Below are 27,338 nucleotides of genomic sequence, written 5' to 3'. Positions count from 1 at the left end.
ATGAGCGTACCTCTGCTGAAGATCGGCGCGGTGCTCAGCACCATGGCCATGGTCACCAACTGGATGTCCCAGACACTGCCCTCGCTCGTGGGGCTCAACGGAACCACAATCTCCAGAGGGGGCACCTCCGAGAGGATCGTCAGCGTGCGTAACCTTCCTCCTCTAATCAGTCTCTCCTTCTCTGCCTTGTGCGCTCACTTGGCATATTTCTGTCTCCTTTTCAATCTGTGGCAAAACAGGCATGTTGCTCTTTTCTCTAATATCTGTGGAAAATTGGCATGTCTCTCCTCTCTTATGTCTTTGGTAAAACTGGCATATCAGCCTTTTCTCTTCTGTTTGGGCAAATTTGGTATATCTCTCTTCTGTTATGTCTGTGGTAAAACTGGCATATCTCTCTTCTCTTCCGTCTTTAGTCAAACTGGCATATCTTGGTTCTCTTCTGTCTTTGGTCAAACTGGCATACCTCGGTTCTTTGCTGTCTTTGGTCAAACTGGCGTTGTGCTCTGAATATAGGAGCTGGTTGGGCTATAGTGCAGGCAAGAGCAGCCTCTGACAGAGGCAAATGGTCAAAAAGTGAGGGCAGGACTGGTCACTTTCCGAGAACAGAGGGAGGCGAGCAGGTTACACTGTGATTGAAAGCACTTGGAGTGCCTTTGGAAGTGTGTATGGCTCAGATGGAGGGGCATGGCATAGAGGGTGGGGTGTATGGTTTGGGGGGGGGGGGGGGGGGAGAGAGAGAGAAGGGCAAATCCAAAGTCCCTTCTCTCTCTGTGTAACTGCTGAGGAATCTCTCTGTGAGGGGATGTTTCTGCCCTGATCTTCACAGAAGGAGAGGGGGTTCAAATATTGGGGTGGGGGGGTGTGCGCTATGAGGGATTTTCTGACTGAAGTCCCAAAGGAGCCCTACGCAGCTTCTTCCGAGCAGGATGAAAAGGCATTGCCTGATCCTCTGAATGGAGCTCAGTCTGGGGCTGGCATGGGAAGTTGCCCGTAATGAGACAGACTGGCCTATATCCATACAGAAACAAGCAACTATCTGGATGGGACTCTCAGAAAGAGGTGACCACTGAGAGGTTAAGGCTGTGTTTCCTCCCACTGTACAGTGCACATGAGGATGCCAAAAATAGGCCATACTGTAGTTTCCTGGAGAAAAAAAAACTAGGCAAAACATAAGGGCTAGTGGTTATTTTCTTAAAAGGGTCTTAAGTGCATGGCAGGCAGCAATCCCAACATTCTGAAGCTTGGTGTGTGTGTGTGTGTGTGTGTGTTTGTGTGTGTGTGTGTGTGTGTGTGTGTGTGTGTGTGTGTGTGTGTGTGTGTGTGTGTGTGTGTGTGTGTGTGTGTGTGTGTGTGTGTGTGTGTGTGTGTGTGTGTGTGTTTGCAAGAGAGAGTGATGACATAGAGTGAGGGAGAGGAGAGAAGAGAGATATATAAAAGATATGGAGTGACTAACAGAGAAAGAGAGAGAGAGAGAGAGAGACTGTGAGGTGTTGCCTTTAGCTTTTGCTGGATCATTAATAGTGAGTGATAGCTTTTGGTTCTATCTTTGGGTATATTTTCCAAGCAGCTGCCCCTCTATAAAATGCCCAGCTCTTTGAAGACGGTTGTGGTAGCAGTGGGACAGGCGTCCATCTGGACGGAGGATGGAGTTCAGCATGTCTGTGGTTGGAGGATGATGGCCATCTGGCCCTATTAGTCCCTACTGAGCCCATCGGTCCAGCAATTTAGCACCCAACCGAAATCAGACCAGCGACTGCTCATAGCAACGGGCTCCAATGAGCTGCTGTGCCCGTGACTACAATCTGTGAGAACTTTTGGTTCACTGACAGATATAATCTACTCCTACACACACACACACACACACACACACACACACACACACACACACACACTCACACACACACACACACACACACATCCAACACACACACACACACACACACACACACACACACACACACACACACACACACACACTCACACACACACACACACACACACCCCCAACACACATACACACACACTCCATATAGTTACTCATACATGCTAATCGTGGTTAATGTCACAATTCGTGACCGTATGATCTGTGACATCCATGACATTTAACTCTGGCAGCAGTCTGATGGGATTATGATTTATCCTGTGAGCTGGTCTGCATAAACTGGCTCGAGCCATCGTATGGCTAGGAGTAGGCTAGGCTTATTGACTTCTCATGTGAGTAAACATTGATTTAACATGGGGTGAGGTAGTATTGCTTAGTATTGAGTGGGATGGGTATGAGTGGTTGATGCACCAGCACTGAGCAATGGTAGTATAATACAGGGATGTGTGTGTGTGTGTGTGTGTGTGTGTGTGTGTGTGTGTGTGTGTGTGTGTGTGTGTGTGTGTGTGTGTGTGTGTGTGTGTGTGTGTGTGTGTGTGTGTGTGTGTGTGTGTGTGTGTTTGTGTTTGTGTGAGAGAGAGAGAGTAACTGTGTGTGTGTGTGTGTGTTTGTGTGTTTGTGGTTTGTGTGTGTGTCCGGTGTGTATGTGTGTGTGTGTGTGTGTGTGTGTGTGTGTGTGTGTGTGTGTGTGTGTGTGTGTGTGTGTGTGTGTGTGTGTGTGTGTGTAGCCTGGTCAGAGACTTCCTCTAACAGTGGATATTCATTTCTGTGCTCCTGCTTTTCATGGCCCACAGCATCCGTATTATGAAGGCAGATGAAAAGTGAGAGAGATGAAGCTGACCGCATTAACGAACACTGTCTTTTTTTATGCCCGTACAAGAAATCACACTGGCAATACAAGATGGAATAAAGGTCTTAATTGCATTTATACTAATGCAATCAAGCAGGGCAAAGGCAAAGTGGGCTGTTGCTGTATTGATTACGGTGCATTGCAGAGGGGAGTGATTGGAGGAGACTGAGAGTGTCTCAAGTGGAGGGGCACAGCAACACACACCAGAGATCTGAGCTGGAGTTTGTGTGTGTGTGTGTGTATGTGTGTGTGTGTGTGTGTGTGTGTGTGTGTGTGTGTGTGTGTGTGTGTGTGTGTGTGTGTGTGTGTGTGTGTGTGTGTGTGTGTGTGTGTGTGTGTGTGTGTGTGTGTGTGTGTGTGTGTGTGCATTGTGTGTGTGTGTGTGTGTGTGTGTGTGTGTGTGTGTGTGTGTGTGTGTGAGAGTGTGAGTGTGTGTGTGTGAGTGTGTGTGTGTATGTATGTATCCATGTGTGTTTGGGGTTTGTTGTTGTGATATCGCACGCATACAGCACCTGTGCATCAGTGACCAAACCCAGGAGATACCTCTCATGCTTCCTTAAATGCTGAATCCAGTGCTATCATCTCCATCCCCACCAGCCGGACCATCTAGAAGACCAGTCACGATCTGATCCTTGATAACACAATGGCCAACACCATAGAAATGAGATAAGAACAGGATCAGGCACCGGTCAACACTATAGAAATGAGATAAGAACAGGATCAGGCACCGGTCAACACTATAGAAATGAGATAAGAACAGGATCAGGCACCGGTCAACACCATAGAAATGAAAGAAGAACAGCTTTCAGTGACTAAATCTGCCCAGAATCCATTAAAAAAACAGTTGGCTGAAAAGGCCTGCATCAAGGTCTTGTGGAGACATGAATCCGTCTCTTTTGCGTTTCATGTCATGTTGAAATTCTCTTTTATCCAATCCTCTTGTTGAAAGGCAGTTGCCTCTTTGTTTGTTTGTTGTGTGTGAATAGGGAGGACACAGACGCTCGTGAAAGAGAGAGAGAAAGGCTCAGGCTCAGGAGGGATACCACACACACACACACACACACACACACACAGAAACATACACATATACACACACACACACATACACACAGAGACACGAACACACACACACACCCACTGTGTGCCATGCTGCCTCTGATGTCGGGTAATAATAGCAAAGCAATGAGGCACGAGTCCGCAGACAATACCGCTCACCATCAAAAGAGCAGGCAGGAAGGGATCCGACGCCGAAGTTGAGGAAGCCGGGGGGATAGATGGAGACAGGGCTGGGGAAGACTCTTGGACCATGTGTGTGTGTGTGTGGGGGGGGGGGGGGGGGGGGGCATTGGGGATTGGGGTCAGCATGCTGTCAGTGCTCTGTCCGCTAGTGAGGGTTTCACGAGCGATCTGTGCACTTGTGCAAATGTGTCCTTAAAAAGCACAGCGGCGCAGCCAGGGATGAAAGCCAGAAAGGGAGAGGAGGCACTTGGGTAGGCAGCACTTTCAAGTAAACGTCTGGGGTTTGTTGTCAGGTTGGATGCATTTTCAGGAGTGGAATTGATGTTTGGAGTGGCGTATTCCGATAGCTGAAGTTAGAGGAGCCTATTTTGTCATCGTGATGTTTTTGTTTTTCCATCTCAGCTTTTTGGAGCTAAGTCCAGGGCCATTCAATAAACCACGATTATGATTGGCTATTTGATGCTATGATGGCTTCACTTGATGCCAAACTCGAGGGAGGCGCGCAGCACACGTCCAACTGGCATCCGATACCTGGTGCACATTTCAACCAAATGAAATGAAGGACACTGATTGCACTCAGAGCTCTGTTCTCCACAACAATTCACCGACTCTATGAGAAATGTGTTTTATATCAGCCATCTGCCGATATCAACCAGCCTGGCCAGTGCAACTGAAAATCACCCAGCACCTCTCATGAATACATTGATGACTATGCTACACTCTCCCAACCCACTGTTAACAATGCTACACTGTCACAGTGATGCTCAACGATCCAGACTTGGGCTAACGGTTAACAGAACCTAGCCAATCGTCTGTTGCCTTGTTGCACTCCTGGGAGCTTGAGAATGGGGCTGTGCGTTATTAGATGACAACACGCATGGAGAGGTCATCAGTAAAAGTCACGAGGCCTGGGAGAGGGAGAGGGGTAATCATAAGGTAGAGACTAGGCCCGTGTTGCAGGGCTAAGGGTTCTGACTCGTTTAATGGGCTGGCAGTGGCGGTTATTTGACTCGTTTGTCACAGAGGACCCAAGGCTGTGCCAGACAGGCCTGTGACTCACACCGCACAGATTTATTTCGGATCAGTTCCTCGCCGTCAAGGCGGAAGCCTGCTTAGGATTTCAGACAAAAACAAAACAGTAGGTGTGCGTGTCTTTGTGAAATCATCTGTGCTGGCATGTGTCTGTCCAGGGTGGTGTGTGAGTGTGCGTGTGCGTGTGTGTGTGCGTGTGCGTGTGTGTCTGTGTGACAGAAAGAGATAATCTGTGCCAGCATGTGTATTTCAGAATGGTGCATGTTTATCTTTGAGTATGTGTGTGTGTTTGTGAATGTGTGAGAAAGATGTCTTCTCTGCCAGCGTGTGTTTTTTGGAGTGGTGCATTTGTCTGTGTGTGTGTGTGTGTGTGTGTGTGTGTGTCTTTGTGTGTTTGTGTGTGTATGCTAGCGGGAGAGGGAGAGAGGAGAGGGTAATCACATGTATGTGTGTGTGTGTGTGTGTGTGTGTGTGTGTATGCTAGCGGGAGAGAGAGGAGAGGGTAATCACGTGTGTGTGTGTGTTTGTGTGTGTTTGTGTGTGTGTGTGTGTGTTAGCGGGAGAGGGTAATCACGGCCGTGTGAGCAGAGAGGTGCGGAGTAGAGCAGGACTAGATCCTTGGGCCACATGAGCGGCGGAGCTTCATGTGTGGATGGAGAGCAGAGACAGATGTTAGTGTTTCGCTCCAGGCCACCGCAGTGCAATCAACGCCTGACGAGGCCTGGACCATGATGGACAACAGGGTGCCAAGAGAGAGGGAGAGAGGGAAAGGGAAAGAGAGAAAGAACTAAGGGGATATGAAGGGAGAGAGAAAGGAGAGAGAGAGAGAGAGAGAGAGGGAGACCAGGAGAGCAGGCAGCTAGCCAGTCAGCACTGTATCAAGCCAATGACGGCTGGCTTTCTCCTATGCTGAAGGATGACTCCACTCTGATTCTGAGAAACACCATCACTCCCTCTCCCCCTTTTCTCTCTCTTGCCATCTCTCCATTTATTCATCCCCTCATTTCCTCCCTTCCCCTTGTGTCCTGTCCTCTTTTATCTCTCCATCCATTCCCTTGTTTCCTCTTCTCCTTTCTTTCTCTTTCTCTCTTTCTTTCTCTCTCTCTCTCTATCCTTTCACCTCCCTGTCCAGTCTAAAGGTTGAAGCTCTACAGCATGTCCACCCCAGGGTCTCTTGTACTGAATGGGGTTTTACCAGTCTCCTTCTTCCTCTCTCTCTCTCTCTCTCTATCTCTCTCTCACCCTCTTAATCTCTCTAACCCTTTCTATCCCCCTTCTCCGGCCTCTCCTCTCCTCCCTGCCCCGTCTAGAGGCGTGATCTCCTGTACAGAGTGGGGATGCACCGGCCTCCGGCTCACAGCTTATGAAAGTTGTAATAGCCTTCTCGTCACGCTCGTAAATGAAGCCCTGCCAAGATTTATGACTCCGTTTAGTCCGGGCTTTACGGCTCCCCGCTCCCGGGGTCGGCCCCCTAATGAAACGCCCTGCCGAGGAGCCAAGCCTTCTGGCCCGCAGACGGTGGCCCAGCACAGTGCTCTAATTGGTTAATCCCACCAGCCATTTGGTTAATCGCGTCTATTGGAGATTGCCTGACAGAGAGAGACCGATAGATAGAGAAAGAGAGAGAGAGAGAGAAAGGTGGACACTTGTTTATTGAACGAGTATTCAAAGCGTTACATCACTGCCCACTTAAAACGCATGATGCATGAGAACATCGGATGCAGACATTCTGTTACATCGACATTTATTTCATCCTCAGATTAAAAGGAAGCAAAAAGACAGGCATTCTGCTTCATATGTTAAACGCTACTTGTCCGTCTTCTCCAACCTGACACAACAACCCACAGCCCAGCAAACAGCGAGAAAACACATCTTTTAATTAACCAATGTGTAGTAAGCCTATTCAATTTGGATTCCATTTGCCACCATGCTCCTAAAACCCTCCATCAGATGGACCACTCTCCAATAGCTTGTTCTTTCTGGTCTTCCAAATAGCCATTGTAGTGTACCCAATAAAATATGCTCATCAATCATACTTCCCTCTTTTTCTGCGCCTTTCTGTTCTAACCCTAGGCCACCAACAAAATGGTGATAAGAACATACCTCTCCTAATTTTCCCAACCAGCCTTTCAAGAGCTGAAAAAAAAACACCCTCCAATCTCTCACAATAAACGAACAAATGATCCACTCTGTCTCCAATCCCACAAGAATGACCTCAATTCCACAGAAATCCTTCCAAACAGCTGGATTCAGGTGTGCTAAGTGTCTGTTTGTAGCTGTAGCCCCGTGAACGAGCCTCCATTATAAATCGGCCATGCGGCTCTCAGTTGGAGGCTCATAAAAAGACTGAAATCTGGCTTTTGTGACCACCTTTACTCTGTAACCCCTTTCAGCACAGATTGATGATTAACCTTTAGAACGCCCTGTTATTAAGGTCCTGAAAAGGCTATGCTGAAGTTGCAAAGGAGATTATTTTATCTCCACGCTCCTCCTCATCTTGCTCAACAGTGGCTGAGGCCAGTACTTGAGGACCGTGATGGCTCCTCTCCTCACTCAGCGGTGACTGGATCTCTAGGGCCTCCCTGCAGGCCGTGAAAGAGGACACCCCTGCAGAATCCCCCTTTTTACTGAAACCGGATAAAGTCCCTACCCCCCCCCCCCCCCCCCCCCCACCTCTACCCTTGCATACAACAGCTTTACATACGACACAAATTACCTCCAACATCAAAAGCTTGCAGAGCAAGGTAACCCTGACCTACTCTGTCAAATGCTTTTTCTTGATCAGTAGATAAAAAGCCCAGATGCCCTAAAATTATTCCCAAATGACACATCAATAATGTCTCTCATTAAAATCTAATTATCCATTATAGTCTGACCTAGACCATAATATGTCTACTCCCTCTTAATTAAGATATTTAAATATCCCTTAAGGCCATTGGTAAAACCTTTGACAATCTCTTGTAGGCAGCAGACAAACACAGCTCACTGGCAGCTGATCGGCTATTCGTCCCACCAAAAACACTCTTCCAGCTATTCCATAATAGTACTTGCCCAAAAGGCCCCAAAACTCCTGATATAATTCTCCAGGAGGCCATCGATTCTCGGTGAACGAGCTGCAAGACTCAGAAAGCTCTGGCAGGCAAATGTTTCTGTCCAGGGCCCTCCTATGGTCCAGCTCCAGCCTGGGAATCCTTTTAGTAACTGGATTAAACATGCATGATCCCAGTCTGGAGTCCCATACCGGTGAGCATAAAGATCCATCACTCTCATTTGCCCTGGGTCATAGGTCATCGTCCCACCATCCCGACATGGATAGCACTCATGCTTCTGCTGCACAGCTTTTCGCTCCAGATTAATACGGATGTAAGGAGCATCCATGTCATTTATGGGAGAAATACTGGCCCTGATCAAAGCCCCATTTACCTGCTCCTGCAAAATGTATTTTATTTTATTTATTATCATTCAAACTTATTGACAACCACTATGTTATTCTTTCCCAATTCCTTTTCCATATTACTTATCTCCTCCTCCAACTTCCTAATGCTCCTCTTCACCATAAAAGTAGTATTAAAGGTAAAATCCTGACAGAAAACCTTGATCTGTGCCTTCTCCACTTCCCCACGTGTGTGTGTGTGTGGGAAAGAGGGGATTTCTGGGGCTGAGAAGGCTCAAAACCGGAGGTCACCCTGGTGGCAAGCTCTCAATACCATTGAGCGTGCTCCATCGACTTGCTGACTGCTACTCAGCTGGATAATCTCCATAAGCTGCCAGTTTTTTTTCTGGAGTGCAGCGACGTGAGGGGAGGAAATCCGGGGGTGCCGGAAGAGCCACGGGGCGAGTGGTAGAGGGCACTGAGGGAGGTGGCTCAAAGCTACGCGGGGAGTGAGGTGGGGTGCAGTTGTTGGGAAAGGTCATGGGTGGTGGGGGGTGGAGGCTGCTGGACTGAGGGGAGGGGCGTTCCTGCTGTTATAGTGAGAGATGGCTGAGCAAGATGGCGGTGGCGGCTGTCTGTTGGTGGAATCAGATCTCGGCCATCTCACCCCGCCATCCGTCTTTGGCTTTCAGCTGCTGTCAATCACAGTCACTCTCTCAGAGGCAGACACGCTCTCACACACACACACACACACACACACACACACACACACACACACACACACACACACACACACACACACACACAGACACACAGACACACAGACACACACACACAGACACACACAGACACACACACACATGACACACAAACACACACACACACACACAAACATGCACACCCACACACACAGACATATTGTTTCCATCCCTTGTTCGCTCTCACTGCATTTTCTTATCAGTCAGTAATCAACCGGCCTCCCCTTTCACTCTATCCAGCCTCTCTCGCTTCATCTCTCTTTTCTCTTCTGTCACTCGCTCTGTCAGTTCGAGGATGAGGGGATATTTGAGAGGGCTTTGGTGGCCTGCGGTGGGAAGGGCAGGAAAAGGGATTCCTCCTGTGGCTCTCTGGCCTCTCAGAGCCCAGCCATCGCTGTTTGAGTGACTGAGACTCATCGATTCTCTAGCCCCTCCGTCCACCTCCACCTCCTCCTCCTCCACCACTGTGTCATCCATTGGTGGCATCACTTCATAGGTTTCCTGGCAGGCTGGCTTTAACAACGCAGCTTTCAGAGCGAACCTGGTCTCAAAACTCCAGCATTGGTGATTAGGCTGCACCAGTGAACTTCAGGAAACGCTCAAGGGCCATTCCCAGGCATTAGCCCAGGGCACTGCCAAACAACCAGCCCAACAACCTGCTGTTTGTTCTCTCAACCTCTCTCCTCTCCATTTCCACTCTCTTCTCCACGGAGTAGTCTTGGCTACAACCTTTAAGAAACCTGCTGAAATCTGCTTCTCCTCTCTCAACCAACAAGGCCTCTACCGCTGCTTCTCTCTCTATCTTTCTCCTCCTCCTCTCTCTCTCTATCTCTCTCCTCCTCCTCCTCCTCTCTCTCCTCGTCCTCTCTCTCTCTCTATCTCTCTCCTCCTCCTCCTCTCTCTCCTCCTCCTCTCTCTCTCTATCTCTCTCCTCCTCCTCCTCCTCCTCCTCCTCTCTCTCCTCCTCCTCTCTCTCCGTCTTTGCCCAGGCAAATACCTTTAAGTCTGGTCTTCACCTTGACAAGCCCACGCAACAGTTAAAGGATACCAGGCGGTGTTTACACGAGGCTCTGGGGCTGTTTGATCTTCCCTGCTCGCTGTCAGTAATGTGCTAATGAATGGTGCCCTGGCAGTCAGTGAGGCTCGCAGAGAGATGATAGCGGAAGCATTATGAATTAAACGGCCCCTCTTTTCCGTTTCTTTTTTTTTCCTTTTTCTTTCCCCTCAAGTGCTTATTTCATCCCCGGTCAAAGAGACGCAAATAAAACCGCCATTCTGTAATGTGCCACGTCGGCAATGATGTGTGTGGATCAAAGACTGTTACACATGCAGAAACGAAGGCAGGGAGCTCCCACTTTATCTGGAATGATAGAGAGAATAAAGGAAGGGGGAAGGGAGGGAGAGAGTGTGCAAGGCACAGAATGAGAGAGGGGAAAGGAGAGATAGAGAGCGAGAGGGAGATGGGGAGGCAGAGAGTCAGGGCTGCGGGAGAGAGCTAAGCCACTGTGCCCCCTCCCCTCGTCCTTGTCCCCCTCCTGCTCTCTCCTCCACCATTAGTTGCAGACGGGGGGAAATTACAGCAGAATGAATAGGTGGGTGGTAATGAGGCGGGGGGTGAATTTAATAAGAACTTAAATTAAAAACTCAACATTTATGAAACATTAATGAACAGAACACAGCGTGCATTTGTGTGTGTGTGTGTTTGTGTGTGTGTATGTGTGTGTGTGTATTATGACAGTGGTTTGCCAAAGCACACTGTACACTAGTTCACTCTTCATGGACATGTGCATTACAGAATCAGTCTCTGAATCTGGTGAAATGTTGTTGATATTTGGCAATTGCCACTACAGCCAATCAAATTACACCCCTCCCTTCCACGTTCCTGAAGCAAATTGTTGATAGGTTGGAATTGTTTGTGGCTCGGTCTATGTTTTTTCACATTCACAGAGGACTTTTTATGAATACATGAGGGTTTCTTTTTTTAAAGGCACACACAGAACAGACAGCTTGAGGAACGCAAGGAACAATTTTGCTGTATTTGAGATAAAGGGTACTGGATTACAATCGTGGACTTGACCTTTAAGGCAGTGGGTTTACACAGCTCTGTTCCATCCTACAGGGTGAGACTGTGACTCTCTGGCCTACACTGAACGGTTTGATTTTTTGCAGAGCACACTGACGGTCAGTCACAGACCTGGAGAAACACGTGTCCCACTGGCTCTGGGCCCAACAGCAGGCACTTGACACAGCAGCACCTGAGCCAAGTCATTTGTTACTACTCGACTGGAGCCCTGCGCTAATTAGCTGAGGACTTGCTGCGCAGCGCCGGGCGAGTCCAACAGGATGTAAAGCAGTGAGTAGAAGAGTCCCAGCAGCAGCGGCACTGTTCTTTGGATTATTGCTGCATGCAGGTTCAAGGCCATGGTAGCTTGATCTTGGACAGTCTGGAATGCGTGGAGGGCTCTAATAGGGGCTTTCGAAGAGGGGGAAGATGGGAAGAGCTCCAGCAGACCAGGAGAAATGAAACTATATAGCCCCATGGGGAGCATTGTTTGGGCTGGAAGCCATGAGGTGGCCATGAAGAAAAGAGAAAAAAATGCCCTGTTTTCAGGCAGACTGGCTGTGTCTCTGAATATAGACCAGTGAGGTAGGTGGGGGTGGGGGTGAGGTAAAATGCACCCCCAGGCACAACCTGAACTGAACAAAAAAAATAATCTCCTCTTCTCTCTGCTCCTCTCCTCTCTCCCCGGTGTCTGAGCAATGACAAGGCTTATGGCACCTCTCCTATAGGATCCAAGCACCCTTTTCATCTATAGACACGCAGTGGCTTTTATTTTGCTCTCTGTTCGATGTAGCTGACGTTATAGAATAGGATACACAGACAACAACCGTACAAGTTGTTAAGTCTCGAGATTAAAGGGCTTCTGACAGACCAAAAGATGGAGAGAAGAGTCGGAAGCACAAAGGCAGTAAATGGGCTGTGACTGCCATCAATCTCACCACCTGATGCCACCCAAACCCAGCACTGCATTCAGCAGAGGAGGAGAGAGCCAGAGAGAGGAGAGGAGTATAATACAGAGACGAGGAAAGGGAGAAAGAGGTAAATAACGTGTTGAGAGAGGAGAAGGGAGGAGAGAAGAGAAGAGGATGGAAGAGGAGGACAAAACAAGTAGAGGAGAGGGGATGGAAAGGTGAGAGAGGGATAACAGAGGAGAAAAGAGAAGAACAAAGGGAACCAGAGAAAAGGATGGGAGAACAGAAGACGAGAGCAGAGCAGAGAAATTAGAGAATGGAGAATAGTAAGGGAATGGAGAAGAGAAAAGAGGACAACGGAGTGGAATGGAGGGGATGGGTGTGAGGCAGCCGCTGACTGATGGCTGCAGCCTTCAGAGAAACATGGAGGAAGACTGTGTCACCACTCTCACAGGGTGGTACGTCATGATGAGAGGACACGTCTGAAGACAGCTCCTTTAAATGTTAATGTCGATAGGGTCACTAGCCAAGAGAAACATGTCTGGCTTTACTACCAAAGCCTACCCAGAGCTTGACAAAAGCACTGCTCATCGTTGCTGTTTTCTGTTTGATTTTGTTTTGCTTCACCTTTGCAAATGGATGGATTGTTTTTGATTGTTTCAGATACACTACACTACACAAGCTATTGGTTCCTACCCCCATGGTTGTGCACAGACATGTATTGAAATCCAAGTCTACTTCCACACTAATCACACTAATGTAATGAGACGCGTATATATATATACGTATGTGCTCAGCATCCCCGGTATGGATTTCTGCTAATGCCTATTTGTCTTGATCCGGTTCTGTGGGAAAGACGTTTGTGGACGAAAAATGGATTATAATTCAGTGTAATTCACTTGAGCTTGAGAAAGAGGCAATGAAAGGTGGAGAGCCTGAGACTGAGAGACAGAGTCAGAGGGAGGGAAAATGAGAGAGAGATGGCAAGGTAAAGGGGAGGGATGGAGAGAGAGAGAGAGAGAGAGGGGGGGGCTGAAAAGAGCAAGAGTGACAAGATCTGACAGTGAGCACGCCAGCTCACAGGGGTGGCTCCTGCTTTACACTCCAATCACATAGTCTTCCTGTCCCCCAAGACATTTTAATCTGATCCTTGTAGCGAGGAAGGAGGTGCAGGGAGGGGGAGGGGAGGCGAGGTAGTGGTGTGGGGTGGTGTGAGAGCAGAGGGAAAGGAAGGACAGATTTTATTTTCACCCTTTTCTCCCCATGCCTGCAATATATCTCAGGTGTCATTGAGTCAGTGGTTTGTCTCTATTGTAGTTTTATTTGCACTTTTCGGCAAGGCATTCAATCATGTGTATGCATAAATGCAGGTTTGTGTAAATGTGTGTGTGTCTGCATATGCATGTTAGGCGTGTCTGTGTGAATGTGTGTGTGTGCATGTGTGTGGTCATGCATAAGTGTGTGTGTGTATGTGTGTGTGTGTGTGTGTGTGTGTGTTTGTGTGTGTGTGTGTGTGTGTGTGTGTGTGTGAATGTCCATTGGTGACTGTGTGTGGTGTGGTGTGGTGTATCTATGAGCACCATGTGTAATTGGATTAATAAGGAGACCAGCCATCCATTCCCAGCCTCTGGTAGAGAGTTGCTTTATCGATTCCAAACAGCTCCATTTCCTCCACACATCCAGGCTGATTTCACACTCCGTCTTTCCGTAGGGACCCTCATTCCCTTCCTTCTCTCTCTGTCTCTCTTTCTCTCTCTCCTCTCCCTCGCTCCATCCCTTTATTTTTAATGTCTTTCTCATCTCCCTGTCTCAATGCTCCCCTTCATCCATGTTCACATCTCGTTCATACTTTCTCTTGACTTCGTTTCTACTGATTTTTGACTCAGTCTCTGTAACCATTAGGCATAACTCTCTGTCTCTTTTTCTTTAAGGTCTTTTTTTTTATGTCTCCTTCTTGCATCTCTCCTACGTCATTCTCACTTGTTCTCCTTCGAATTGTTCGTTCCGCCTCTAGCGCCTTGTATCCCTGTGCAGTTTCTACTGCTCCAGATCCCAGACCTCCATCTCTACCCACCCTGCCTCTTCATGGTTTTGTTTATGCTCTCCTCATCTCTCATTCTTCTTCTACTTCTTCTTCTTCTTCTTCTTCTTCCCTCTCGCTCTCTCTTTATTGGTGTAATCATGTAAGAAGGTTAGACAGCGGTCTAATAAAGGGGTGTTAAACCTCTCTCTGTCTGCAACTAATGGTGGAGGAGGGAGCAGGAGGGGGGCAAGGACTAGAGACACCGCACAGTGGCTTAGCTCTCTCCCGCAGCCCTGGCTTTTACTCTCTTTTCTCTCTCTTTCTCTGTCTCTTTCTCTCTCTCTCTCCTACAGGTTCTGTTCCCAAGCCCAGACCCCTCAGTTCTTTTTGCTCAGTCTCCACTTGTTTGTTTGAGTTTCTCATCCTTTGTTCTTCCTCTCACCCCCCTCACTCATCTCTCTCTCTCTCTCTCTCTCTCTCTCTCTCTCTCTCTCTCTCTCTCTCTCTGTCTTACAGGCCCTGTACCCCAGCCCGGAGGAGGGCTGGCAGATCTACAGCTCGGACCAGGACCCGGACGGGAAGTGCCTGTGCACAGTGGTGGCGCCGGCCCAGAACATGTGCAGCAGAGACCCCCGCAGCAGACAGCTCCGGCAGCTCATGGAGAAGGTAGGACAGACAGCCACCTCCCCCAACCTCCCCCCGCCACCTCCCACACCCTCATGGAGAAGGTAGGAGCCAGACAGCCACCTCCTACACCCTCAGGAGCACTATGCACCATTTGTCCTCTTCTCTGTCTTTGTCTCTCTGTACTTTGCTTCATCTTTACCCTTCTATTCATTCTGTGTCTTCAACTGTCCATGCTCTCACCATCTCCCTGTCTCTCTTATTGTCCTATTCACTCTGTAGTAGGATCTCTACCTGTCTTTCACTTTCTCTCTTTCCTTTTTTCTCTTTCTGTCTTTCCTTATTTTACCTTACCTTACTTTCTGCCTCTCCCTGCCCCTCTATCTCTATCTCTCTCTCTCGCTTTGACTTTCTCTCTATGGCATTCTTTCTTTCCACTTCTCTCTATCCTCTTTCTTAATCTGCCTGTCCCTCTTTCTGTCTGTCCATTTTGTCCATTTATGTCAGACTGTCTGTCTCCCTCTCTCTATCCTCTCACACCCTTCCTATCTCTCCTCACTGTCTCTGTCTCTCGTCGCCCCTGCTACTTCTTGGTGTGACACCCTCTGTCTCTGTCTATTTCCACAGTATGTCTCTCTGTCTATCCATTCATCTATGTCCCAGTGGATGTCACGCATGGGCGTGGTGATGGATGCAATGAATGAAGCACCGTACGCATTATTTCCCACCCTCACGGCGCCTCCATCAGTCACCAGTTGGCCGAGCCGGAGTGTGTGTGTGTGTGTGTGTGTGTGATAGGGGGACATGGAGAGAGAGTGTATTTGAGTGTGTTTGTACTCCATTATACTTATGGCAAAGTTGGTGAAAGTGTGCGCATCAGACATCTTTTTAAGAGAGTGCCGTGCCCTAAATAAAGCCATGAAATTGGATTTGCTAAGCCTTAGCCTGCTAGTGTTTTTCCAATTGCACCCATTAAGCTAGGGACTGTGAAAAAGAGAGCCTGGCAAAAAATGGGAGAGAAAAGTTAAAAATATTCTTCAAATCAGTAAATAGAGCACACCGTACTGACTACTGCTCTGCCCACAAACACACAAACTACTGCTGTACTGTACAACCCCACCCCACCCCATCACACACACACACACACACACACACACACACACATATACACTCACTCACACACACACACACACACACACACACACACACACACATATATACACTCACTCACACACACACACACACACACACACACACACACACACACACACACACACACACAAAGATATATTTACAAAATGTGAACAACACAGAGGTCTGAACACACATATACTCACTAAGAGCAGCAATCTAGTGCTGCTGCAAAAATGCACAAACAAACAAGAAGGCAAAGGCACTCAAACACACACACACACACACACACACACACACACACACACATACTTCTGACCCTGAAATACACTCTCTCTCTCACACACACACACTGACACACACACACACGCACACTCCCTCTCTCTCCAACAAAATGCCTTTCCTAACAGCGTAAATCTATTCTGAGGCTGCTAACTTAGCAACACACTGACACACGACTTCAGTAGAAAATGCACAACAAAAAGGCACAGCTAAAACACCAAAGCAGGAGCAGTGTTTTTGGAGTCTCTGAGGTATAGAATATGCAAAAGCTATCTACAGTTGTCTTTATGCCTTACACACACTCACACACACACATTCACTCACACACACCCTCACATGGAGACGCACACAGACACAGTGATGTAGGAAAAGGCTAAGGAGTGGGTAGAGAGAGAGGCGAAACTAAAGGCAAAAGAGGGGGCTTGTTGACTCCGCTGATCTGCAGTTCAATCGATCTGCATTTAAGTAGGAAGCATCGGCGTGAATGGAGGAGCTCCCTGGTGAGTATGGGCCCTCTCTTGGCTCTCCTCCTCTCCTCTCCTCTCTTCTCCTCTCTCATCTACTCACCGCTCTTCTCTTGGCTGGTTTTCCACTCCTCTAGTCTTCTGACCTATCTTCTCTCCTCTCCCCTCCACTCCTCTCCTCTCTCCTCTCACCTTTTGTCCTCTCTGCTTTCCTCTCAGACGACATTTACAAGCATATAAAATACAGAGACTCATCTAGACGCAACTAACCTCTAAACGTGACCGATTTGTGGGCTGTTTAAACGGAAGGAGGGATAGGGAGAGAGAAAACAGGGTGGACAACCCAGCAGAAAGAAAGAGAAATAGAGGCTGAGGAGGAAGATGAGGAAGAAAGATGATGAGTGAGATAAAAAGGAATGCACTGAGAAATAAAGGATGGCAAAGAGGAGAAAGAAAGGATGAAAAAGAGAGAGTGAGAGAGATGACGAAAAGAGTAGGAAGGACATGGTAGAGAGGGAAAACAAGTGAATGAATGAATGAATGAATGAATGGAAAGAGAAATGGTTCATAAAGGAGAGATAAGGGGTGAAACGACAAGAGAGTGAAAAGAGAAAGAGATGCATACAGGGATAGATATAGATGTATAGAAAATAAGATAAGGAGGAAGCAAATGCAAGCAAGAGAGATAGAAATGAAAGAATGGAGAGAGAGAAAGGGTTCATAAAAAGAGAGAAAGAGGGGTAAAAAAGACAGAGAGAGATGGGGGGGGGTCATAAAGAAGAGAGAAAGGGGTGAAAAGACAGAGAGAGAGAGAGAGAGAGAGAGAGGTGCCGGAAGAAAGGAGGACTGACATGGTGCTGCCAGAGGGAAATTTAGATGCTGAATGAGCGCTGGGGTCTGAGCAGATCGATGAGACACCTGAACCCACAGATCTCATTCACACTCGCACCCAGCTATACCTACCTGTCCTCTCTTATCTCTGTCTTAAAAGCCATGTGCGCACACACACACCCACACACACACACACATCCACACAGACACACATATCCACAAACACGCCACCCCGTCGCACACACACACACACACACACACACACATGCATGAATGCACACCCACACATCCACCTCACACTGTCATAGACACCCAATATCCTCACAACAGTTATTTCAGTCCCATGCACACACACACACTTACATCCACATACGTAGTCGCTGACACTCTGTGCTCTTTCACAGCGTTCCTGTGTGTGTATGTGAGCACCTGAGTGTGTACGTCTGTGTGTGTGTGTGTTCATGCTCATCACCAGCTGTGAGGCACCACCACTCTTGTCTAATAAACCACAGACTAATGAGGACACTTGGGGTCACTCTCTCTCTCTCTCTCTCCCTCTCTCTGTGATGGTTCGGGAGGTGTGTGCAGAATATAGCAGTCTCTCTCCTCACTCGCGCTCAGATATAACACCATTCCCAGCCCGTTCTGCCTGAGCTGAGCCCAACTGAGCCAAGCCGGACCGCCTGACATGATCCTGCCTGCTTTACTGACAGACCTGGCACAACATGGCAGACATGACATGACATGCATGGCCACCATGCTAACAACCTTTGCGCCCACTTTGGCCTGAAAAAGCATTAGGCCATGCTAGTCCCAGACCTCTTCGAAATAGCATTTCAGGAAGCGAGCGAGAATTCACTGGGGGATTTTGAGCGACAAACTGTTCTGACCGCGTTTCAAAAAAACATGCTGGTTAAAGCAGCCATCTAGGAGGGCGGCCAAATGAGAATGAGCAACGAGCAACGTGACAGCACGCATCTGTTCTGTGCGCCTCGTAATGAGTGAGCGTAGTGGGTGTCTGTTTGAGCGTTCGTGTGTGTGAGGCGGTGAGTGCGGCTAACAGGCGGTGTGTGGGTGTGAGTAGGCGAGGTTGTGTTGCAATGCAAGGGAGGTGGGGGACCAGCGGCTGTGACGGACAGGAGATGGTCCAGTCGAAGGGTTCTTGATGGGGCATACTTCCAACAAGTACATTCTTCCAGGATGGGGCTGGAACAGCCTCCATTTACCAGAGCCAAAAAAAAAGGCCCTTGGAGCTTGAAGGCAGTGTCTCTTCCAGACTGTGGGGGTTACAGTACCCAACACCGAAGATAGGCAAGGAAAGTGAAACTTTGTAAGTGAAAGTGGAGCTTGCTTGAGTTCGTCTCATTCATTTGAAGATTTTCCTGGCAGAATAGGATTCATAGGATTTATCTCTAACTAAACCCTGCACTTCAATTCAAGCCGCAACACTCACTGCTGCAGATTTGAAGCACATTACATCCTGGTTGTCATGTTGGATTTGTGCACAAACCCTTAAGGCTGAAAGTATTATCCTCTAAAAATGACTCTGTGATTTCAAACTCTGGTGGGTTTAAAACTGCTGTGTCTGCCTTGCAGGTCCAGAACATCACCCAGTCCATGGAGGTGTTAGACCTGAGGACCTACAGAGACCTGCAGTACGTCAGGGACACGGAGAACCTCATGAAGACAGTGGACGGCAAACTGAAGACAGCCTCGGACAACCCCCGCAGCCTGAACCCCAAGAGCTTTCAGGTAGTTTGGAAGACACCTAACCCCACTGTTGGCAAGCTTTCTCTCTCTCTCTCTCTCTCTCTCTCTCTCTCTCTCTCTCTCTCTCTCTCTCTCTCTCTCTCTGCAGTGGTGTAGTGTAACCATAGTTTGGCTCTGTCCATCCCAACAAAAAATTGTTTGGCTAGAGTGGCTGAGGTACTGCGCAAAAAGTATGCCACTTTTTTCTTACACCCAGTTTCACAAATGGTTTCTTACACTTGGCCCTTAGATAAACACACACTGCCAAGATGCACACAAACATTTTAACTTCATGGAGTCATGCCCGGGCAGGGCCATTGAGATCATTCAGAGGCACCTAAATTATTTAACCTAGAGACCTGGAGCAAGAGTTGCATTTTTCTGTGTTTGTGTCTCCCAGAGTGAGTGTGTGCAGCTGTGTGTGTGTGTGTGTGTGTCTGTGTGTGTGTGTGTGTGTGTGTGTGTGTGTCTGTGTGTCTGTGTGTCTGTGTGTGTGTGTGTGTGTGTGTGTGTGTGTGTGTGTGTGTTTGTGTGTGTGTGTGTGTGTGTGTGTGTGTGTGTGTGTGTGTGTTTGTGTGTGTGTGTGTTTGTGTGTGTGTGTGTTTGTGTGTGTGTGTGTGTGTGTGTGTGTGTGTGTGTGTGTGTGTGTGTGTGTGTGTGTGTGTGTGTGTGTGTGTGTGTGTGTGTGTGTGTGTGTGTGTGTGTGTGTGCGTGTGTGTGTCTGCAGCTGTGTGTGTATGTGTGTCTGTATTTTGTATTTTTTATGCTCCACTGCCACCAACATTAACATTTATGCCCTGCTTAACATCAAAGCTGGTGGTAATGCTTTCAGTGTATCAGCTGGTATGTTATATCCGTTTGCATAGATTTATTCAAGGACATATTCAGGGGTATTACCAATTGAATTTAAGTCAACATGGGGTACATAAAAATAGGATTTGAGAGAATTATTCCAACATTAGGATTTCTATGGGGTGTTGGTGGTACAGTGGCTAGCGTAGCCACTCTCTAATTGGTTGGCCCAGCTTTTTTCCCCGGCCACCGCATGATGCCTATGATGCCGCTTTGGATAAAAGTGTCTGCTAAATACTATCTTAGTATCTTATTCATCCACACAGAAACACTTTTAAAAGCCTAGTGTCACTCCAGCCACGGAGTCTGAGAGAGTCTGAAGTGCAGAGCTAGTCTTTCTAGCGAGCTTAAAGCAGCAGACTTTATTTCAGCAGGACGACTGATGAATGCGGAGGCCTCAAAGTCGCCGGTGGCAAAGCAGTGAGATTAACGAGACCAAATTTTCACGGCGCGAAACGGGGGCGAAATGAGATTTATGATGTGGCGCCGTGGGCCCAGAGAGCTGCTCCATCACCAGATTTACGATAAAACCTTAACATGGGAGGAAACGGACCCCTCCCGCGGCGTGAATACTTTATGGATACACCTGCTGCTGATGGCAGGCTTTATTGGTACACCTTTGCCGCGGATGAGCTCAGCCTCTGACTGACTGCTGTCCTTTAATTGATGGCTCCTGCCGAGCGGAGGGGATCAATCTTTCACTCTCCCCGCGCTCACTCTCCACACTGGCGCTGACGGCTGTCAGAGGAGCTGACGCTCACTATCATGCGAGCGCTTCTTCAGACGGGCACGGCTGGCTCCACCTGTGCAGGCTGCCTGTGCTGTGAAGCAGAGCCGAGCTGAAAAGACACATATGGAAGACTTCATGACGGTGAAAACAAGGCGCATTTTTTTTTTCTTTTTTCTGTTTTTTTTTATTGTTTTTTCATTTTCAGATGAGGAGTGTTTTAAATGGTGGGGCCGGGCGGATGTGGGATTGATGGCTCCACTGAGCTCCTGAGTGTGTGTGACAGTGTGAGGAGACAGTGGGAGACAATGGGGGACAGTGGGAGACAGGGGAGACGTCAACCCTTTACATATCTCAACTGTTGTGAGAGGAATCTGCAATTTATGAAAGACCATCCATTTCTCTCTCTCTCTCTCTCTCTCTCTCTCTCTCTCCATCTCCATCCTGCTCTCTCTCTCTCTCTCTCTCTCTCTATATATATATATATATATATATATATATATATATATCTCCATCCCTCTCTCTATCCACCTGCAGGAGCTTAAGGACAAGATGACTCAGCTGCTCCCCCTGCTGCCAGTGCTGGAGCAGTACAAGGCGGACGCAGGGATGATCCTGCGGCTGAGGGATGAGGTGCGCAACCTGTCCCTGGTGCTCATGGCCATTCAGGAGGAGATGGGCGCCTATGACTACGAGGAACTCCGCCAGAGGGTTCTCCTGCTCGAGACCAGGCTGCACTCCTGCATGCAGAAGCTGGGTGAGGACATGGAGGAGGCAGGGATGGAGGGAGGAGGAGAACGAGGGAGAGGGACGAATGGAATGACAGAGGGAAAGACAGAGAGGGGGGGTACTCCTGTAGATCAACTGCTAGAGGTCTTGCTGGAAACCATGCAATTTGGGTAAGGAGGGAGGGGGAGAAACAGGGAGGGAGGAGTGAGTGGAGGAAGGAAGGTAGGAAGATAGAGAGGAAGGGAGAGAGAGAGTGGTCCTGTAGCTCAACTGGTAAAGGAATGTGCTACCAACAATAAAGTCCATGGTTCTCACTCTCATCACAGTCACTCACATACTGATGCAAATGTGTATCAGTACTGTACTGTAAGTCACTTTGGATAAAAGCGTCTGCTTGATGAATAAATGGAAATGGAAATAGTATAAATGGAGGGATGGTGGCCTGTTTGAGGTGGAGTGGACCAGTACGGAATGGATCTGGGAGTTGCTTTATTGGTGTCGTAAAATGCCAAAGCGAGGCCACTCACTGAGCAGACCATTAACAAAATGAAAGAGACATGAAAGTGACCTCAGGTAGTTTGGATTTGTAGCTACTCTCACTCTTTTCCAGCCTGAGGTTGACAAGCCATGACAGAATCATTTGTGTGAATCTGACATTGATGGCGAATGCATTTGAGGCGAACCAGAAAAAACCACACTCACACACGGGGAGGTCCATTGCTTCAATTGGCTTCAAGCTCTTATGTGGTATTAGACCATTTAGTTATAGACAACTCCATTTTTCAGTATGAAATATTGCACAAGACAAATCAGGTCAATTCCATTTATATTGCACAGGAAAACATACATTTACCCATACTGGTGTAATATGTTTCTTCATTCTGTAATATCATTCATTAGCATACAGTTTATGCTTTAATGGCCCCTTACTGTATGTGGGGGAGCATTGTAGCGATGTGGGTCATTTTAGTTCCCGCTTCAAAGCATACATTTAGTTTAACTATAGTAGAGAGAGTATCTCATTAAGGCAATTTGAATTTGAAAAATTGCTATTTGTTTCCCCCATCTCAGACATATCCCACAAGCTGAGATTATGCTATAGCTGATAAGGAAAACCTATAAGTCCCTGAAAAACTGGGTGCAGTATCTCACATATCAGTGGCTGATAAGTTGAGGATTTAACAAAAAAAATCCTCATAGAATAGGGAAAGCCAAAGTGATGATTTAACAGAAAAACCGAATTTGCAGTGGAACTAAATGTGGCTTTTGGCTGTTGAATATTTTAGGACCTGCTTGTGTGGAAACCCACACATAAAGTTACGCTTTAATAACTGCATAACTGCAAGAAGGGGACACTGCAGCTCCTTCACGTCCATTTAATTAGTGTCTAGTGCTTCTCTTATTGTTAAGAGCCCTTTTAATATGCTATCTTACTTTCCCTGCGTTATTCATTTTAATATTCTATATTCTGCTTTAACAGTAAACTCCAGTTGTATCACCAACAAGTGTGCCCAATTAAACAAATTTATATATTAACTGATATATTGCAATGAATGTCATTCTCATACAATAAAGGCATTCTTACCTTACAAAAAGGGTTAGGTACTCCATTCCAACCACTGTTACTGTTACCATTGTGTTTGTCTGCAGGCTGTGGTAAGCTAACAGGAGTGAGCAACCCCATCACCGTCCGCGCGTCAGGCTCAAGGTTTGGCTCCTGGATGACTGACACCATGATCCCCAGCTCAGACAACCGGGTGAGGCCCCCTTTTCCCCACGCTGTCGTGTGTGTGTGTGTCTTGTGTGAATGTAGCCTGTGCTGTGAGAACACAGTGGACTAAAACCTGAAAGTTGGGAGAGAAGTGGTGGGCGTGCTAGCAAAGAGACTAAAACCCAAGTGTAATAGGGTATGTAGTTAGCACAAGGGGAATAGGGTCTGTAGTTAGCACAAGTGTAATACGGTCTGTAGTAAGCACAAGTGGAATAGTGTCTGTAGTTAGCAAGAGTGTAATACTGTCTGTAGTAAGCACAAGTGGAATAGTGTCTGTAGTTAGCAAGAGTGTAATAAGGTCAGTAGTTAGCACAGGTGGAATAGGGTCTGTAGTTAACATAAGTGGAATAGGGTCTGTAGTTAGCACAAGTGTAATAGTGTCTGTAGTTAGCAAAAGTGTAATAGGGTCAGTAGTTAGCACAGGTGGAATAGGGTCTGTAGTTAACACAGGTGGAATAGGGTCTGTAGTTAACATAAGTGGAATAGGGTCTGTAGTTAGCACAAGTCTTGGCATTGTGGAAGCGAGGTTTGCTCACTGTGCAGCTCATAGTCACCGTTAAAATAACATGCAGCACCCTCCCTCCGAGTGGAGGTATGGTTGCAGCCGTGCCAGATAACGCACCCATGACTAATTGGAGCTGCTGCACTGGCAGGCTGGCGGGTGACGCTGGTGTGTGGTAGGGCTGAGTCACTGATGGATAGCCGGCTTACCCTGGTGCTCCTGTCACGGCATCGCCAGCCTCTTATTAATCTCAATGTCCGTCGCGTCCGTGGATATTAACAGCTTGCTCAGCCTTAAGTTTCCCCTTAATTATCCTCAATGACAGACACAGCAGAGAGATGATATGAGCAAGCATCCCCTGAGTTTGACAGGTGGCCAGAAGTGAGGAGGGGTGAAAAAAGGGGAGAAAAGAGAAGAACAGAGGTCAGAAGAGGAGAGGAAAGAAGAGGAGAGAGGCCAGGCGAGGAGGGTTTAGGAGAGGAGAAAGCAGGAAGAAGTAGGGGATAGGAGTGTAGAGGATAAGTCAGAAGATGAAAGGGGAGGTGAGAACGATACAATGCAAAAACAAGGAGAGGGGAACAGAGGGGAACAGAGGGAAAGGTGGAATAGAGGAGTGTGCATGACATTTTGACAGAGGGGAGGAAAGGAGAAGAAGAGAGAGGAAAAGATGAAAGGAGAGGTGAGTGGAGGAAAAAAGGAAAGCAGAGGTGTGGAGGTCCGAGAAAAAAAAAGAAAGCAAGAAAAGGTAGAATAGATTACATGTGAAGTAGAGTGTAGATGATATTTAAAGAAAAGGGGGAGCTGGAGAGGAGGGAGGAAGAGGGGATGTAGAACTGGAGAGGGGAGCAGAGGTGAGTAAAGGACTGGGAGATAAAAGGAGGAGGAGGAGGGGAGGACAGAAGAGGATTAAGCCTCCTGTCGCTCTATAAACCGGCGGCAAAGGTCAACCTCCAAAAGCAAGTCCTCAAGTCTGCCACTGTCACATCTTCACTCACTCTGACCACACCAGCTATCCTATCAATGACCGATCACACTAATAGCCATTAAGCAATGAACGCTCATATCAATCATTCTGATCACATTTGGCCAGGAGTAATACAATATTAGTGGCCCCATGGCGATAGCAGCCACAGTGGTGTGAGTGTTTGTGTGTAAGCATTCCTCTCCTGCTGCTCCAGGGACTCATTTGAGCAGGAAGAGCAAGAGGCACTCTTAATGCCCCATAATCCTTCTCTTCCATAATTCACCTGTGTTTCCCCCCCTTCACCCAGCCAGGCAGCCAGGCTCACACCCAGCAGCACGCTCCCCGTGGAAGAGGCTAAAAATAACCTGCCTGCTCCCTTCCATAACAAGACAACCAAAGAAAGGGAATGAGAGAGAGATAGACAGAGACAGAGACCGGGAGAGAAAGGCAGAGAAATAGTGGAGACATAAGGGCAAAGAGACATACACAGAGAGAAAGAGGGGGGAATTGAAGAAACAGATGTAAGGCAGAGAGAAAAGAAAGGAGGAAGTCACAGAGAGAAAGAGAGTGAGACAGTTTACGGAGAGGGAAAGATAAAGCAGAAGCCAGAGACACACAATGAGAGAGAGATTATACAGAAGGTGAAGGAGAGAAAAGAAAGAGTAAAACACAGGTATAGTGGAAAAGGTAACATAGAGTGAAAAAAGAACGACAGAGCGATCGAGAGAGAACAAAAGAGTTGTACAAAAGACTGTGGAGAAGGCAAGGGAGATATAAAGCTAAAAGGATACAGAAGGACAGAAAGAAGGAAAGAGAGAGACTGGAGAATGTAAGTGAGAGACAGAAAGCGAGAGAGAAAGAGAGAGAGAGAGAGAGAGCGAGAGAGAGACAGACTGACTGTGTAGAAGGGAAGGCAGAGGAGGAGTTGGGGGGTTGAGAGGGATTTATTCATCCAGTGCCTGCATTCTACATTGGGGGAGAAGGAGGCAGAGCACCACTAACTGTGGCTTATTAAATCAATTAATAGCAGAAGTTATGGCTTGATGGAGATCGAGGTCGGTGGAAAGGCAACTCTGTCAATATCAGGGTGCAGTGAAGCAGGCAACACTGGGGGGGGGGGGGGGCAAGTAAAAAGAGAGATGGGAAGAGAGAGGGAGAGAGAGAGAGAGAGGGGAGAGAAACAGAGAGCGATGGAGTGAGAGAGGAAGAGGGAGGAGGCAGAGAGCTGCTAACAGGATTGATTTTCTGTAGATGAGAACTGAAAAGGGCAGGGAGCACACACAGGAGCCCAGCACCGAGCACCAGCTAACGTCTTCACCTCCACGCAGAGAGGAGATCAATGCCTGTGCTAACACAAACACGCACACACACATAAACACATAAACACACATACACACACACACACACACACACACACACACACACACACACAACCACACAACCACATACGGAAGAAGAGAGAGGGACACAAAGACACACAGTAGCACATCCATACACACACATGTACATATACATTTGTGTGCACACAGTGGCGCTGACATGCTGTGTAGAGCAAGCAAACTGAGGCTTTGGCTGCCTCTCTGCAAGTGCATATCGCCACAGGTGACAGGGGAAGAAAGAGCCTGCTGTCACTCTCGCACTGTCGAGTCGCAGCGTGACGTTTTTGGTGCTCTTGGTCTCGTCTTGTCTTGTTTCTTGCACCCTCACCCTTTCCATCTCTAGTCGCTTCTCAAAGCGTTCTCTGTCTCTGTTGTTTCTTTTACTTCTTTCATCTACCTATTCATACAGGATCTCCATGACCTTTGTATGACTGCTGTAACAGAAAAATGTGCCAACAAAAGTGAAGTCTCTCTCTCTATCCCTCTCCCTCTCTCTCTCCCTCTCTCTCTCTCCCTTCCTCCCTGCAGGTCTGGTCGATGGACGGCTACTTCAAGGGGCGGCGCGTGCTGGAGTTCCGCACCATGGCGGACTTCAAGATCGGCCTGAACTTCGTGCAGCACCTGCTGCCGCACCCGTGGGCTGGCACGGGCCACGTGGTGTACAACGGCTCGCTCTTCTACAACAAGTACCAGAGCAACATCATCATCAAGTACCACTTCCGCTCCCGCAGCGTGCTGGTCCAGCGCAGCCTGAGCGGCGCCGGCTACAACAACACCTTCCCTTACTCGTGGGGCGGCTGGTCGGACATCGACCTGATGGCGGACGAGAACGGGCTGTGGGCCGTCTACACGACCATCCCCAACGCGGGCAACATCGTCATCAGCCGCATGGACCCCCAGAGCCTGGAGGTGCTGCAGACGTGGGACACGGGCTTCCCCAAGCGCAGCGCCGGGGAGGCCTTCATGATCTGCGGAACGCTCTACGTCACCAACTCGCACCTGGCCGGCGCCAAGATCTACTTCGCCTACTACACCAACACGTCCACGTACGAGTACACGGACATCCCCTTCCACAACCAGTACTCGCACATCTCCATGATGGACTACAACCCCCGCGACAGGGTGCTCTACACCTGGAACAATGGACACCAGGTTATGTACAACGTCACCCTGTTCCAGGTCATCAAGACCTCTGACGACTGA

At 48.1% G+C, this 27,338-nt stretch overlaps 1 protein-coding gene across 2 annotated transcripts; it reads left to right on the top strand.

Moving 5' to 3' along the window:
- olfm2a (olfactomedin 2a) lies at positions 1 to 27,338 on the top strand (the record flags this gene model as incomplete). 2 transcript variants are annotated; one of them, XM_080855812.1, is made up of 6 exons in its annotated part: positions 1 to 138; positions 14,647 to 14,796; positions 19,059 to 19,214; positions 21,328 to 21,547; positions 23,170 to 23,276; positions 26,664 to 27,338. In XM_080855812.1, the coding sequence occupies 6 exons, from the start codon at positions 1 to 3 to the stop codon at positions 27,336 to 27,338; spliced, it is 1,446 nt and encodes a 481-aa protein (XP_080711938.1). The 2 variants fall into 2 exon arrangements, with proteins under 2 accessions (XP_080711938.1, XP_080711937.1); XM_080855811.1 differs by having other exon boundaries at positions 1 to 144.

Source organism: Sprattus sprattus (assembly GCF_963457725.1).
Source record: "Sprattus sprattus genome assembly, chromosome: 18".
Classification (NCBI taxonomy): Eukaryota; Metazoa; Chordata; class Actinopteri; order Clupeiformes; family Clupeidae; genus Sprattus; species Sprattus sprattus.
This window is presented reverse-complemented; position numbering and strand designations above follow the sequence as displayed.